The sequence below is a fragment of the Trichoplax adhaerens genome, genomic scaffold (assembly GCF_000150275.1).
Source record: "Trichoplax adhaerens TRIADscaffold_1 genomic scaffold, whole genome shotgun sequence".
In the NCBI taxonomy this organism is placed as follows: Eukaryota; Metazoa; Placozoa; class Uniplacotomia; order Trichoplacea; family Trichoplacidae; genus Trichoplax; species Trichoplax adhaerens.
The window spans coordinates 11,859,699-11,876,917 of record NW_002060943.1 but is presented as its reverse complement, the minus strand read 5'-3'; the positions used below and the strand labels follow the sequence as shown (position 1 = coordinate 11,876,917).

The following is a 17,219-nucleotide window of genomic DNA, read 5'->3' as shown; positions in this document are numbered from 1 at the left end:
TGCAAGTTATTTTCAAATTGGAGATCAAGACGATGTTTTGTTGTCGCTGTGCAACGAAGCCATGCTGGCCAGCTGAAACAGACGAACGAAATGGTCTTAACTTGGGAAGAAATCATTTGGTTCCTTTTCAGCATGGATTAAATTTTTTATTGTTGTCTAATCCTTGTATCTGACGGACACAAGTTTTCACTTTTTAGTTAAAGAGAGCCATTTTTTTTCTAGTCAAGACAGGATGACTGATAGTAACGACTTGCCTTTCCGAGCAGAATATGCAAAATCCAACCGAGCTGCGTGCAAACTTTGTCGTAGCAACATTGGCAAAGATACTCTCCGTTTAGCAGTGATGGTGCAGGTACGAGCTGAGACAAGTTGTCAGATATTGTTTCATCAAACTGCAATCTAGTTAACTTACCTACTTGTGACAATAATCATCCTATACTCCACAACTCGCTTAAACTGCTACCATGTTGCATACTACTACCCCATGACACAAGATAGCCAACCACAACAATCGACTCCATGCATGTCATGCGATCCACATGTTTTTCTCCATCATTTCAATGGAATCTTTTTTTATACCTAATGGCCAAAATACAAATTTAATCCATAGATGTTATCATGTTCGACTGATACAGTTCATGTTATCGTTTTGTTTTGCATGAAGATCTCTGCCCCATTACTTTCTCATCTTTTGAACTGAACCACTTGTTGGTAATGCTACAGCGTCTGCAAATCTACAAATATTTCCATTGCACCAAAAGTAGAAACCATCTGCTGAACTCACGCAATCCACTAGGGTGGGTGGACTTACTTTTCTCTCCTCTTTCAGCAAGTGGTTATCCTTGATTTAGTACAGTAGTAAGGTATCTTTCACCAGTACAATTCGATATATGTTGTATCTTATATCCGTGCTAGATTGCCTTCTCATTTTTCCTTTATATCGAATTGGTATGACTGCAAGATCAGCAAGCGGCAATGTTGACAATTCCTAGAATATCGACAGAGTGCATGAATAGCAGTGAATAACATTCAAGTTTTCAGCTCAATCCAAATGCAATTTTTGCCCTTTTACTAACTTGATTCATCATGGTCTCCCTGCGGCTCCGTATTCCCTTCTCATCGTTTACTTTACAACTACTTGCTAGCGATCTATCTTTTACCCTGTTTGATATTTACGAGTATAGTTCTGTTTGTCTCGTATATTGACTATCGTAAATGACTAGTTTAATTGAAGATATCCCCTTGCTGATACTTGTATCAGCTAGATCACAGTATTACCTTCATTCTATATTATTTTTGACTACAGTAGTTGACATTCTCTGTTCTCTACATTGCGGAATGCCATCATTTACAGAATTTTAATACTCTATATTCACTAGTGTGCTGCATATCATACTTTATTTATTATTATGCTACTTTGCTATGGAGTTATTGGATGTGTGTCAAGTAAATAATTTTCGTCATTTACGATCGCTAAATTACATATTATACTGCTTGAAATAAAGTTGAATATTAAAAGGTCTAATTGGTAATTTTAATGTCGACAGCTAAAGTTTCAACGTCATTTCTCTATTTCTCATCAAGTTCTTATTATTATTATTTCTTTCTCTTTTCTTTATAGTCCATGCATTTTGACGGAAAGGTTAGATCTGAATATGTTAAGATAGCTTTTAATAGATCTTAAACTATAATTGAAAACCATGTAGAGCCTTTTAGCAGTAAATCTTACTGCTTTGCAGAAAGGATACACTGACTGTTTATAATAACGCAATTGAACATTATTATGCAGTATCGCTGCTTCCAGTGAAATTAAGATTTAAAGTGCTTCACTTTCAGTGCAGAATTAATTAATAAATGCAGTTAGGCCTAGTTACAAAAATAATAGTCATTAATTAATTTTGTATTATTAGACCGAGAGCCTAAGACGTATTGGATAGTACAGAATACTTTATTAATATGCTTATTGCTGATGTCGCATAATGACATAGTTTACAGCATGTAGAGTGCTGCATTTCAGGACTACAGCTAATTTTAATTTGCTCAGATTGAAGTATATGGCTGATAAAAGTACAGCTTCTATCAGGCTTTTCTTCATGAGTTAACTGAATTAAAAATCCAGGTATTCAATATTCGCTTAAACCATTTAGTCGATTTCCTTACGAAGTAGAATCTTTTCATCATATAACGATAGTCTGAATTTGTCATGATAATTTCTTAGTTGAAAATGTTTTAACTACTGTATTATGGATATTTCCTTGGCAACTTTGAGCTAGTAAAAGAATCTAGGTCTGATGTAACGCCAGCTTAATGATTTTAAAGCGTTCCTTTCTATTGTTAGGTCCCCAATTGGTATCATTTCAGTTGTTTCTTTAAGAAAAATAGCGCATGTAGTGAAGGAGATATCGGTGGATTTGGATCGTTACGATGGGATGACCAAGAGAAATTAAGAAAAAATATTGTATCCGGTAACAGCAGCACGCAAGGAAATGTTATTCACTTTACTGGCTTAAAAACGGAATACGCAAAGTCTAGTCGTGGTTCTTGCAGATGTTGTGGTGAAATTATCGAAAAGGTAATCATTGAGGTCTTCGCAATTGGTTTTAATTGTTAAATCAAATTCTTTATCTTCAAAACTTTTTCGATATGGTATATTAGGACGATGTCCGTATAGGACATGATCGGCCTCCTGATCCAGATTCTCGTGTTGCAATGTTAAACTTTATAACATATTGGTACCATCCTGGTTGCTTTCAAGATATTCGAAGTGATTTAGATATTCCAGATACTGTCGGTGTTGAGTCGTTAAAGGACTTTAAGAAATTGAAAAAGCCAGATCAAAAGGAATTAACAGACTTATTAGGCGCAACAAAGTAAATTAGATTTTTGTATCTAAAGGCGGCACTAGTTACTATATTTCAATGGTGCAATTGCAAACTACCAACTAACATGTTAATAATACAAACAGAGTAGAGAAACCTAAAGGGAAAAAGCGAGGTAATGCAAGTAAGAACGATCAACCAGCGAAAAAACAGAAAACTGAAGAAGAAATTGATGAAGAGTCCAAATTAAAGGTTGCAAACTTTAACGATGATTATCAATTATACTGAACACCCTGATTTTTGAAAATGTGCAATTCATATAAATAATCCTAATCGTTTAGGAACAAAGTAAGCTTTTATGGGGTATTCACGATAAATTGAAAAAAACTTGTACCCTAGACATGTTAAGAACTATGCTATGCAATAACAATCAAAATATTCCTAGCGGCGAGAGCAGAGTAAGCTACCAATCTACTAGTAAAATTATATATAGCTATTTTTACCCAATTGCTTAATAGGATTGTTGTCCGTTTAACCTTTCCATTTTGGATGTATAGTATAGTATAGTTTATTCGCTACCTGACCTTACGGTTTACAAGTCGCAACGATTTATTGCTAATTTGACCATTATGGGTTGAGACAGTGTCTATAATTATATTATATATGCTGCTGATATTAATTACTGCATAATTCTTTATCAGTAGTTATTAAGCTAGAAAGACTACATTGCGATCTTAAAATAACTAGTAAGTTTTCTTATTCTCCAATGTAATTAATTACTTAATATTAGCTGCTAGAGTGCTGTACTGATGGAATGGCATTTGGTGCGCTACAACAATGTGAGGAATGTAAAGACGGACAACTAGTGTACAGGTATAAAACTATTAATTAGTATATAAACCTTGGTAGCATGTTGTAAATACAGTACATGTATAATGATTATTAAATACAAAAAATGCTTTAAGGGGCCCCCATTGCGGAAAATTCTTATTCTTAATATATAGGATACTTACGCCCAATAATTAATCTAATTAATTTTGTCTCAAATTGTAGTTCTTCCAGTAATGGATATCGTTGCACTGGTAATGTAACTAGCTGGACAAAGTGTATGTTTGAGACACAAGCACCAAAAAGAAAGCCTTGGAAGATTTCTAAAAGTCTTCGCAATGATTCGGACTTTTTGTAGGTTTCACCGAGTAATAAACCTACCGTAAACATCTTCATATAAAGTGATTTATTGTCAAATCTATGGTTAACAATTTGCTTACTTAACGTTAAGATTGCTGTAAATCTGCTATTCAGCGTAACAATTTATTTAAATTGAATTTTCTGATGGTCATTTCAGGAAGGATTTTAAATTCAAGGCAGGAGAAAGAATTTTTCCAAAGTTAACGCAAAAAGCTCCAACCACACCTACAACAGCTATAACAACACCGTCCGCTGTTGCACCTAAGTAATTTATTGAATTTTAAGAATGAGCGAATTGTTAAGTGATCCTATATTAGGATGTTGTTGCCAATTGGCGAAGCCTTATGTATCACTTAGATTTTAATCATAAGTAAACCTAATGTGGGATATCAGAATTCTACTGCAATCTCTTTCTTGATATATATTTATTATCAGAAAAGAGAAACGAAAAGAGAAATGTCTTAAAGGTGTAGCTATTGTAATCATTGGCAAGCTTAGTAAAACCCAGGTAGATTGATATTCACTTTGCTGTATTGATAGACTCTACATATGCTGTAGACTTGGTAATAACTTCAATTGAGCATAACTGAATTGAACAATTTTGTTAGGCTGCACTTAAAAAAGATATTGAAAGTCTAGGTGGAACCGTTGAAAAGGATCTTTCTTCAGATATAGTACTGTGTATCAGCTCGAATGGTATTGAAAAATGATCAACGAACTACTTTGCTACAGTATTATTTTGTTACACACATGCCTAGTAGATATGCTTAACTTTAACTTAACATGCCATCTGGTGTAAGTATAGAACTGTACTAAGACATGACCTGGTTACGATTTGTAACCTAGGCGAAGTGAAGAAAAACGGAAAGAAAATAAAAGAAGCTAGGGAATTAAAATTGCCTATCGTTGATGAAGATTTCTTGACTGCTGTTACTGACGGAGATCCGAAAGCACTTGTATCTAAACACAATATTGTTGATTGGACTGATGGAACGGTATACAGTATAATTACCTATTTGTAACTATTAAAGGATATTTAATTTCAAGCAAATAATATACTAACAATAATGTTTCGTAATCATTTATTAGGATGTACAAATTGCTTCTAGTAAAAGTAAGCAGCCCAATGAATAATTTTTATATATATATATAGTTTAACGGATTGTTAAAAAGTTCTGTATTGTTGTATAGGTAAGAGTAGCGTTATCAAAATGAAAGTGAAGGGTAAAGCGGCCGTAGATCCACAGTCAGGTTAGAATGCTAAAAGATTGTTGCTAGGTACTCAAGTTACCGCATAAGAACAAGTAAATATTACATTGAACAAAGACAAAGACAATGTTTAAGCAATATACTGTGTGTGTTTCAGTTATTGTAGATGCTTGTAATATACTGTGTTACCAACGTTGCTAATAGAGAAATCTTTATTAGATTTATTGAGCTGGAGTATAATTCTGTTTGCAATCTCAACAATAAATAGGAAAAGCAGAGACTTGCCATGTACTAGAAGGCCCAAACAATGCTGTCTATAGTGTCACTCTTGGATTAGTCGACATTATACGTGGTACTAATTCGTTTTATAAAATTCAAGCTTTAGGGAGTGATGTCGGAAATAAGTAAATGTCGAAAATTGAGTAATATAACAAAACATCCATGGTAGAGTAATCAATTATATTTTCCTTGCAACTGATTAGATATTTCATTTTTCGATCTTGGGGTCGAGTCGGTACCAAAATTGGTGGCAAAAAAGTTGAAGTAATGCATGATTTTTAGTAGAAATACACTTATATAATTATTTATCGGTCATATTGCGGTTAGTTGTGACTTTATGTTCGCATTATTATTACCTTAATTTTTTTAATATAATAGCAATTACATAAACATGAAGTTGTATCCGAATTTGAAGCAGTTTACTATGAAAAGACAGGTAAAAAGAATTTAAAGCTTATTACTTAAACTAAATTTTGTATGCACCAATAACTTCAATTAAAACAGAACTACGCCTGTTATTAATTAGGAAATACCTTTCGTAATCGAAATTCATTCGAAAAAGTACCTGGCAAGTTCTATCCGATTGATATAGATTATGGCCAGGTAAGTATACTCGTAAATCAGCTACGATAGTGTTTGAATATCAATATTGTCTTTATCCCAATAATTTAATAATATAATGAATATTTGGCAATAGGATGACGAAGCACTTCAGGCTAGTGCAGTAGCAGCTGGCAGCTGTAGTCAGTTACCTTCTGCAATAATCGATCTCATTAAGCTAATCTTTGATGTACAAGCTATGAAAGCAGCTCTTATCGAGTTTGAGGTAAATATAATGATAAAGTTTTGTATTATATTGAATGAGTTTCCTAAAAATGTTTAATTTTAATTTTACATTTGGTATCCTTTATCTGTATAATAAGATTGATTTGAAGAAGATGCCGTTAGGAAATTTATCAAAAAAACAGATTGAAGATGCGTATCAAGTACTTGGTAACCTGCAAGATGTAAGACGTATTATACTAGCAGTTTATTTATGGATCGAATATTTGTTATTTTACTTATTGAGTAACACTGATATATTATATAATTATTAATTACAATTATCATTAAACTGCAACAGCTTATTTCAAATCAAAGCAGTCGAACTAAAATTGTGGATGCAACGAATAAATTTTACACATTGATTCCGCACGATTTTGGATTGAAAGCACCTGCTATCTTAGATGATCCAAAATTGATACAAGTATTATATATATATATACGTCTATGATGTTAACTATGTTGTGTATAAATCTATTAATATAAAGACTAATTTAGTTATTATTTGTACAGTATATTAGATGATTGTATACTGATATTATTTGGATTATATTAAGCTATTCCTTCAAGATAGACTCAGTCGTATGATTAACAAGTATTTAATTTGCTATAGGCCAAGACATCCATGTTGGATGATCTATTGGATATTGCCGTTGCTTATAATTTGATTAAAACAGCAAAAGACTCCGGGAAGGATCCTGTCGATACTCACTATGAGAGCTTAAAAACAGATCTTGATGTAAATATCTATAAAGTTGTTGATATTTTATTTAAAGTTTATTTTTTATCAACATTCTAATTACTTTACTATTCGTGGCTGTTATAGCTTTTAGATTATGGAAGTGACGAGTTTGAAATGGTACAAAAATATACTAAAAATACTCATGCTTCAACTCATAGTTCATATACGTTAGAAGTTAAAGAGGTGAATATTAATTTAATTATTGTATAACGTTATAATATTAATAATGTAGAAGTTGAGAATTTATTAATTGATATTTATTGTATTATAGGTGTTTAAAGTTAATAGGCATGGAGAAGAGGGAAGATACGAAGACTATAAAGATTTTCATAACCGGATGCTATTATGGCATGGCTCTCGTGTTACAAATTTTGTTGGTATATTGTCGCAGGGGTTGAGAATTGCCCCTCCTGAAGCACCTGTTGTAAGTTGCTGTAAATGTTGTTATACTGGTAGTCAATTTTAAGTATATCCTTATGTTGTTTGTTTATATACCAATCGAATTGATTTGCTGATTTGAATATTTATTTTTGGAATAACAATTGAATGTAAGACCGGATACATGTTTGGCAAAGGGGTCTACTTTGCAGGTTTAAAGATTCTAGTTAATTAGTGATTGTTAAAGTAGTGTATAATTAATTTAAAGTATGCTCTTTCTGATGTTTATTCATGTATACTTTTATTTATTAGATATGGTATCAAAGGTAGAGTATGAACGATTATCATCAGGAATAATTATTAATTATTATAGATAAACATCCTATAGCTTACTGACAAGGTTTAATTGCAGAGTGCAAATTACTGCAATACAAATTCTGGAAGTCCAACAGGATTATTACTACTTTGTGAAGTAGCCCTTGGTAACATGTAAGTAATGTAGATTGGATTGAGTTAAAACGTTTTTAAATTGTTATTGGTTGTTTGTATAGTAATAGAGTTGTGTATAATTAATTCTCAGGCATGAGCTAAAGCAGTCTAAATATATCACAAAATTACCAAAGGATACGCATAGCACTAAAGGTAATTCAGATTTTAGAAATTTTATTCATATTATAACGCATACATACGCGTACATATTATACTGTATGCTTTTTATACACATAGAAATGCCAAATATTGTAAAATTGTAAGATTAATTGAGTTTGCTTATTGATGTAGGTCTCGGAGGAACAGCACCAAATCCATCACAAGCTATAACGCTTGAAAATGGCACCGTGGTACCATTAGGCAAATCATCAAAGTCTAAAGTGACTAATTCCAGTTTATTATACAACGAGTATCCAAATCACTTTATAATGTTATGAAAAATTTAATCGTTATACGTATATTCTGTACAGTAAAATAGCCAAATACAATTATTAAGATTTTATGTTTTCAAACTTAACTCTATACCTAGATATATCGTTTACGATGTCTCACAAATAAGAATGAAGTACCTTGTGAGGATGAAATTCAATTACAAGTACTAATCTTACAACTTTAAAAGTAATATTTTAAAGATTGGAATCGCATTAATAATTATAATTGGATGATGATATTAAACTTGTACGTTGAGTTGAAATGATTTTTAGTTCATTGAAGTATAGTATAGTAGTAATAGTCAAGATTAATTCGTATTAGAATGTAGAGATTTACTTGAAAGGTAAGTAAAACCGGCATTATGTAAGCTAGCGTACCTTACTAAAGTTGTGGCAGGTAAAATTCGTTACTGATTCTGTTGTAGTTTAATATGTAATTTATACAAATGATAATGATGAAATAGACGGGATACTTGGAAACGTGTACGTAATGTGCTATCAAGGCTGTAATAAAAGTAAATTAATAGGTTAGAATTTTGACAAAGAGCAGAAATTTCATGACAAATTGAAGCTTTAATTTATGTAATAAAGTTAGGATCGAAAATTTACCTTTAAATCAACATACTGTTTCGGTAGCTTCCAGTTTATCAAAGACACCGACAGGAAAGTATTTAGTATGACTTCTCCAAGTTGTTGAGAACGATATAAATTTCACACTACTCCACTCCACTCCATCAACGATCGCTGAAATTAAATATTATCAATAATATTACCTTTCTTTCAACAATTTTAATGATACTGAGTGATCGTGCGGTAAGTACCTGCATTGCCAACATTACTAACCTGTCAACTTATTAGATTGCGATTTTGTCGTGCAAATCAACTTGCTGACCATAGCATTGATTGGTATTCCACTTTCTTTTACTTTTTTAAGCCTAACTATAACTAAAAATTAAAATGGCCTTCAGTAACAGAGTAACTCAATCTGTATAGACTAGGTGCGATAACATGATATTAGATTATGAAATCTACTTTGATTATACTTATTACCGGCCTTTTTCTTCTCCTTTGTAACGGCTTCCATAGCAAGGGTATTAGGTGCATTTTCGTTAGAAAGCCTTCGAATCATTAAACTTTTAAAGCCACCTTTTATACTCGACTGTAACAGCAAAATATTACAGTTAATCTCACAATATATGACGATATAACCTTTTACTGTACTGCGAAAGTCAGAAATAATCCAACCTTTGCAGATTCTTTCTTTCCTCCCGTAATCCAATAATCAACCTGAAGATCGAGGTGTTCGCCAGCTCCGCTTAATCATTACACGTGATATGATTAATTACGATCATAAGGTGTCCAATATTAGGTTACATAACATTTCGAAAATTCAGCCGTAAAAATTAAATTTTATACCTGGGACTTTGAGAGATTAATTCTTTTACAGAAAGGTCTTTGTTGACTGATAGTGATTTATCATCGTTATAATTACCGCTAGGATCTATCACATGAGCATAATTTACTTGCGTTACAAATTAAAAGATTCAATAAATTAAAGAGAACTAGTCAATCCATGTCATGCAGCATCCTACCACTAATCCCTGAAATTGTACCAGTATCTTGGATACCAATTCCAACCGTCTATAAATAGATATAAAGAAATAATTTAGTATGCAATACATTCTAAATGAGAAGTATTGCAAGCTCTATGATATGTAGTAGCTTAATGATATAAGAATTGAAGCACATAACTTACTGCTATAAATGGTACAAAAACTTCCGAAGTGGATTCTTTACTACTTATGCTATGATATTTGAAAATATTAGCAATGTGGCCATTATTATATTAAATCTATGGATGAATAGGATGTTGAATATCACTACCTATCTTGCTTGCAAGATATCAGCGCTTCAGCGATAGGAAATTGTTTACTTTCCTTAACGCGTGATATATATCTTGAAACACGATGATCAATGTTTGATGCTGTGAAGGTTCAATGGCCATATATCAGTTATACAGTTACGTTTTTCCTATAATATTGATCGTTGATAGATTCTTTATCCAAAACTTTGATAATCAATAGTATACCTTTATCAGATTTGCCATCGGAATCGAGTATTATTTCTTTCCATTTCGTGTCAAGGAATGACTTGCTATAATTTTGATCGATTTTACCGAGATAATCACATATCGGATTTGGACCTAAATAATAAATGCAGCAGAGATAGAGGTATTAGATCATTACAAAGTGATTATTCCTACATAGTTAAGATACTAACCAGTAGGTACTAAGAGAAACGTAATAAAGTTTTGCCATTCTGGAGGCTTAGTTGAGAACTCATCTACATAAGCTTTGACAGTCATGCCCATTAGTTCTTGTCCACCAATTAAGGTCACTTTCATTAATGGTGGATTTACGGAATGATGATTGCAACTTTAAAAAGGAGTTTTCATGTTTTAAAGTAAAAAGTAATTAACTATCTTTTCTTAGGGTAATCCATGCATTGATGACGTACACGTTTGAATCCAATTAGAACTAACAGTATTCTACTTACAATTTCTGAATTTTGGAAATGATTGCAATCATTACAGTTCTAACGTCTGCGGCTCCATTAACATTGATCGAACAATTGCGCTTTGAAGGCATAGACTGACCTATTAACTAAATATTATTAAAGATACATCAGTTTTTTCTTAGTTTTGGTCATGCATAACCATGATTTTATGAAGTAAATTTTTTGCGCTACGTACCAATCCATAATCGCTAGAAGCATCTATCAGTATGATACTTTCTGGATACTGGTCTGTATTTTTTACAACGCTGATTAACTGTTCAGTAAATGAAGCCGGAGGTGTAACTTCAATGACTCCTGAACTAGAAGGCGAGGCCGATGGCTAAAATATAACGTTAATGTTTTAGTTTTGTAAATTTATAAGTGTCTATAATGGTGCGGCAACAACTCAAATGATATAGTAGCTTACAGATTTGTCCCTCTTTATCTTATTATCTAGGCCAACGCTTGAAGTTCTATAAATTGAATTTCTTTCGTTACTGCCTTTCGAATCATCTAGTGAAGAAATCGACCAGCTACGTGTAAGTGAGCCAGATGCGGATATTTCCCTTACGATAGTTGACATATTATTCGAGTTATCAGAATCAGACACCTAAGCAAAAAGCAATTAGGCTTAGAATATGAAGCGAAATTGTCAGTGAACGTAATACCATAATTACACCATAACGATAACATATTTACAGGCATTTGTGCGCTTGCGTGACGATTTTCAATTGTTTGAGCCCCACTTGGATTATTTGCCTACAAATTTTAATTTTTTAATACATATTCAATTAGCTTTCATAAATTTAACTGTAACAGTTAAAATTTTAGAACACTATTAGTAAGTCTGTGTGCAAATAATGTGCGATTATCACTATCTCAGCCAGTCATTATGTACTGTCAGTCCTTAACCTTTGGAGAACTGGTAGGATCGACATCTTCACGATTTGTTACATCAGCTGATAGATAGAAAGGTCTGAAAATATTATTTTACAAATATCAATGTTTGGTTTTACGTTATATCTAACGAGGATCTAGTTGCAATCTGAAAACTGACAAGATAGTTCAGCGCTAAATAAACCTTAAAGCAGGCTTCGGAGTATAAGGATTTTCGTCATCGCTGGCACTGTCTGTGGATTGAAAGTCAGCCGAATCATCATTTTCTGAAATTGAATCGTCAGGAAAGTAGGCTTCAGCATTCCGAGGCGCGATGCCTGTATCTTCTAAAGTCTAAAGTAAATATCTTTTTAGCAATACAGTACTTGTTTTTCTATTAAGGCGTTACATTTACGACATGAAGAACGCGACGGTAGAATAAAATCAGGTTACCTCATCATTAACCTTAAATTTTCGTAAAAATTCTTGAAACTTTTGACGGAATGCATTCTGAGACGACAAAATTATTGATTGGTTTCTAACTGTAAGCATATAAGAAATCTTAAACAAAATATGATGGGAAGAGTTCAAAACCTTAGATGAAAATTTTCTCTGAGAGCGACTTTTAGACTTTTGACCAGTGTGTTCATCATAAACTTCATCGTCTTGATCAGAAGAATCTATGTCTTCGTCAGAACTCATAGCACCTGATATAGATAACATATCGCTAAGTACTTGTAGGTACTAGGTAAGCGAACTAAATATAGATAAACTTTGTTCTATCTAAATCACCTGGCATTTGTAGGGCTCGGTTATGGTCATCCTCCAAATCCACCTCTACTGGTTGACTTTAGTTGTTTGCAATATTATAACGATATGATTAATTAAATTCGATTGCTGTTGTTATTTGATATATTATACTCGTAAATGTATTAAGCGAATTAATAGCAGGGGTTTGGAAAAGCAAATGATGGAAATTGTATTATACGCGAATACAATAATAATTAATCAATACGTGTGTGTAATAGCAAATGAAATTAACGATAATGCCGCTTGTATGTGAGGCATTACGAGCACTTTATTTATCCTACGATAGTTTCGAATAATTTAAGGAAGAGAAAGGTACCTTATGACAGAAGACATTACAATTTGAGCGACATGAGAATTAGAATCCTTGCAGTATAATTGTAAAACGACTTTGTCTTTAACTGGACTTTGTAGAACCTATACATTAATAAATGAACATTTACAGTATGTTATAGAATGTAGCAAAATAAAATTTCTGACTAAGGTAATATAACACAATAAAATAATCAGCGCAGAAATCAATGTGGCGATAATTTTTTGTAATCAACCAACCTCATTCATATTGATTGAACCGAATGCTAGAGTTTTAAACCCTAAAATAGCTTTCCTTTTGTATCTTTTTCGCCGCTGCAGTATAACTTTCATATGACAGCCGGGCTCTTTTAAGTAATGCGGATACTATAGGCAGAATAGAAAACGTCTTGATGTATTAAGGTCTCTATACAAATACGATACGATACACGCTTAAGAGGAACCTACATATTAGATCTAACATTTTGTAATTTAGCAATAAAACAAGTAAGTCAATTTTACAATATCAATGCCATGATCTGATTTGGTATGAAATTATGAATGGCATATTATAGTTACTAAAGAGAACGACAATAAACTGACAAATTTTTACCATTCCAAGTCAAATATTGGACAGTTTTCTCTAAATGTAGTAGATTGCAGTAAGCCCGTATAAAGTATGCATAATAATATTTCATCCTAAAAAGCTATCAACTAGGGTATGAAATGGCAGCTGGAATAAGTTAATATACGAATGATATAATTACATACCTGAACTGTAAAGGTAATACTTAGATCGATATCGGTCCCTTTGTTGCTTGATTTCAAGGGTATTTCTCCAGACCGTAATGTGTGCTTGTTCTAAGGTTGCCATCCAATGGGATATCATTTATAATAAAAAAATTATATTACTAACTGACTTATATAATTAACATACTTTACCAAGCATACACATTGGTAGCTCTTAGCAACATCTAATATACAAATGTAAAAGTTGTAGATAATTATATTTCAATTGAACTAGGGGTTAATGAGATCACAGTAAAACTAAATTTTAACGGTTAAAGCGCTGTACGAGTGAAGATGAATGTATGATAGAGTATAATTTTGAGAGCTATTACTTTAAAAGGCATTAATTTATCGTATCTGTATACTTTAAAGGATAATCCAATAAAGACTGTTTGTCCATCCGTTGATCCTATGTCTTGAGTAATTTCCAATCGAGTTATTCGTAAAACGCACAGCCTAACATTGAGATCAACAATAATCAATTTAATTAGAATTGATCAGCGTACGAACTTGAGGAATATTAAGAGTTATTCGTAGAAGAATAAATTTTTGAATAAATTTTAAAATCAATCTGTATCTGTGTCTCAAAATCTGGACAAAATTGCTGTCACAATCGAGACTGGCGATGAAATTTTTGCCGTATAGTACTGTAGTTTAGCGGTGATGTACAAGATATGCCTTGCTGCATGAGATACGAAGGTTTATTTACATGCTTATATTCTATTATACTCTATTAACTCTAGCAGTCTTATTAATTAGTTATAAATTATACTTTGCGGATTTGGAGAGTTGTATTCAAACAGAGTATAAGGTGAAAATACTTGTATGAGCTGAATTTATACAGCCTATCGTGTTGTGCAGCCAATAGAGTATCGGCGTTTTAATATAACTAAGCAGCCATTCAATTTACTAAAGAAAACGATATTGAAAGGTTTTATCAAATACGAATACCGTACTATAAAATTTAATGCGTACACATTTACATCGTGAAATGGAACATATCAATCACATCGAGTACCAAGGTGTTGATTTTCAAATAGATATATAAGTGATCTTATTTGGTTACTGTATTTAAGGCTGATAAGAAATCTAGTATGATGAAATTCGTACTCATAGAGTACATATTAGCCAGACAATATTACACCATAAAATGTGGTATCAATCGTATACATTCCTAGATCATTGCACAGCATATAAAACTTCAATTATATCGTCAGTGCTACTGAATTACAGTACTTCACATTTTGTAATATCTTGCTCAGCGACTAGGCTTACAATTTAAAACAGAAATAGTGAATAACAAAATTTAGGATCATTGATGCCAAATTTCTATATGATGAATCAAGGAAATTGCTGTGAGTTGATTGATTTTTTATTTAATTGACGGGATACTGTAACTCGATCCTAGAGTGCTCAATATATTATCTTCCTTTAGCTCGTTTCAAGTATAATTGAACAGTATAATAAGTGAAGTAGGCATAGACTACTTGAATACAATTTCCTTATAATTTTAATTAATCCGTTGCAAAGGCTTTGATGGTCAATTGTCATGATTGTTGTCGATTGGTATCATAGGCAAGAGTAAATACTCTCTTTCTATTATTACAGTATCCGAGTACTGTATGTCGATCCAGTAAGCACTAGACACGATAATCGCTTTGATGGATTATTATCGAATAATATTATGTTACGAATTTTGTGATCTAGATTAGCATTTTAACGATTCATAATGAAGATATTGGAGGCCAAGGTGAAAGACAACTTGAATAATAACAATACTATAATAATTAAATCTTTTGCAATCTGTTCGGAAATTGCTATTTTGCAACAATTCAATATTTGTACTATAGCATTTAAATCATGGCTGATACAATCGATTGCACATTACTTGTAGTCATTTTGAAGAAGGTAGTAAATCATTTCTGTCCTAATTTAATACGAAGGATAGTACGACTATATCACTCCTATTACAGTTTATAGAGTGTCAAGGCCAATAAATAGGTAAATCATATTAGTGAAATGAACAAATTTGCCATTGAAACTGGGTTATTGCAAGTAATTACCTTGGAACACAATTGGGTTGAGCACGATCGACTTCCCATGTTGCAAAAAATTTCATAGGTGGAGGAGCCAAAGAAGAAACACCGGTAAATTTCTTTGGGGAAGCCATTAATGTGTCATTAATGGTACGTATAATCACTAGAATCTGTTGATTAATATAATTCACTTCTTTTGCCACATACACTATGAAGTAAAAGCCAGCAAAATAGGTAAAAAGGCCTTTGAAATGTGCAGTGAATTGAAGGCAATTGGCTAACAAAGATCGATGAGCATTGAGCTGATTGACACCGATCCACGGCCTTAATACACTGTACTGGAGTACAGTACAGTAGTGTACAATGTACGTATATACAGTATGTCATACTGTATACTGTATATCTACTGTATACTGTATACTGTACTACTGTACAGTACTGTACACATTTAAGGCAGTAAGGAGACTCGGCATTACAGTACTGTACAGTACAGTATCGTCCAGTCCAAGTGAGGTCTTGATACTCGCCCTGTATGGACTGTACGTACTGTCCAGTGTCCAATAGGGAGTCACATTTTCGAGTTGAAGTGGACTGGTCACACATCCAAGTCAGCGTATCGTTATGTGTCACCTATCGGACATCAATGACATTTCTCTCTGACCTGCACGATAATAATAGACTGTAGTGAAGTGTTCGTGGTCAGGCCTGTGGGAAGGTCTTGATACTCGCCCTGTATAGACTGTACGTACTGTCCAATAGAGAGTCACATTTTCGAGTTGAAGTGGACTGGTCACTCATCCAAGTCAGCGTATCGTTGTGTGTCACCTTACCGAGTACCTATCGGACGTCAATGACATTTCTCTCTGACCTGCATGATAATAGTAGACTGCAGTGAAGTGTTCGTGGTCAGGCCTGTGGGAAGGTCTTGATACTCGCCCTGTATGGACTGTACGTACTGTCCAGTGTCCAATAGTCAGCGTATCGTTGTGTGTCACCTATCGGACATCAATGACATTTCTCTCTGACCTGCATGATAATAATAGACTGTAGTGAAGTGTTCGTGGTCAGGCCTATGGGAAGGTCTTGATACTCGCCCTGTATAGACTGTACGTACTGTCCAATAGAGAGTCACATTTTCGAGTTGAAGTGGACTGGTCACTCATCCAAGTCAGCGTATCGTTGTGTGTCACCTATCGGACGTCAATGACATTTCTCTCTGACCTGCATGATAATAATAGACTGTAGTGAAGTGTTTGTGGTCAGGCGTCAGCCCCTTATCTTGCGTATCGATTCCAATGGGTACTGTACCGTACCCTCCTCGTTCACCCAAGACTGAAGAAGAAAGTTCCTATTCAACGGACACGGTCAATATAAATCTCTATACTGGACTACCTTATCATTTATTTCGCTGTCCGTACCAACGTACTGTACGAGTCTACACTACATGTAGTTTTACTCTCTTCGTGTCAAAAGAAATTTTCACTGGGGTTCATCAAGCTTTAGGATA

The 17,219-nt window shown here is 33.3% G+C and overlaps 2 protein-coding genes across 2 annotated transcripts; one reads left to right on the top strand and one right to left on the bottom strand.

Annotated features, from left to right (window-relative positions):
• Nucleotides 1-232: 232 nt before the first annotated feature.
• On the top strand, nt 233-8,528 carry TRIADDRAFT_19562 (uncharacterized protein; the record flags this gene model as incomplete). Its single annotated transcript, XM_002109031.1, has 28 exons — nt 233-352; nt 1,622-1,642; nt 2,339-2,572; nt 2,656-2,870; nt 2,966-3,071; nt 3,161-3,277; nt 3,610-3,692; nt 3,873-4,001; nt 4,165-4,261; nt 4,462-4,515; nt 4,616-4,703; nt 4,854-5,009; nt 5,199-5,258; nt 5,485-5,620; nt 5,699-5,759; nt 5,874-5,931; nt 6,022-6,098; nt 6,193-6,321; nt 6,419-6,502; nt 6,619-6,741; nt 6,931-7,056; nt 7,144-7,242; nt 7,331-7,483; nt 7,613-7,663; nt 7,850-7,926; nt 8,018-8,079; nt 8,218-8,335; nt 8,456-8,528. 28 exons carry the CDS (start codon nt 233-235, stop codon nt 8,526-8,528), a joined length of 2,907 nt encoding a protein of 968 aa, XP_002109067.1.
• A 445-nt stretch (nt 8,529-8,973) lies between these two features.
• Nucleotides 8,974-15,846, bottom strand: TRIADDRAFT_52721 (uncharacterized protein; the record flags this gene model as incomplete). The annotated part of the gene is made up of 24 exons (XM_002108309.1): nt 8,974-9,101; nt 9,201-9,302; nt 9,408-9,516; nt 9,603-9,672; nt 9,774-9,858; nt 9,950-9,998; nt 10,114-10,162; nt 10,242-10,341; nt 10,447-10,560; nt 10,638-10,792; nt 10,914-11,020; nt 11,110-11,253; nt 11,341-11,523; nt 11,613-11,672; nt 11,826-11,889; nt 11,995-12,143; nt 12,243-12,299; nt 12,384-12,496; nt 12,582-12,637; nt 12,916-13,013; nt 13,149-13,274; nt 13,659-13,748; nt 14,009-14,132; nt 15,740-15,846. The coding sequence occupies 24 exons, from the start codon at nt 15,844-15,846 to the stop codon at nt 8,974-8,976; spliced, it is 2,439 nt and encodes an 812-aa protein (XP_002108345.1).
• Nucleotides 15,847-17,219: the final 1,373 nt, after the last annotated feature.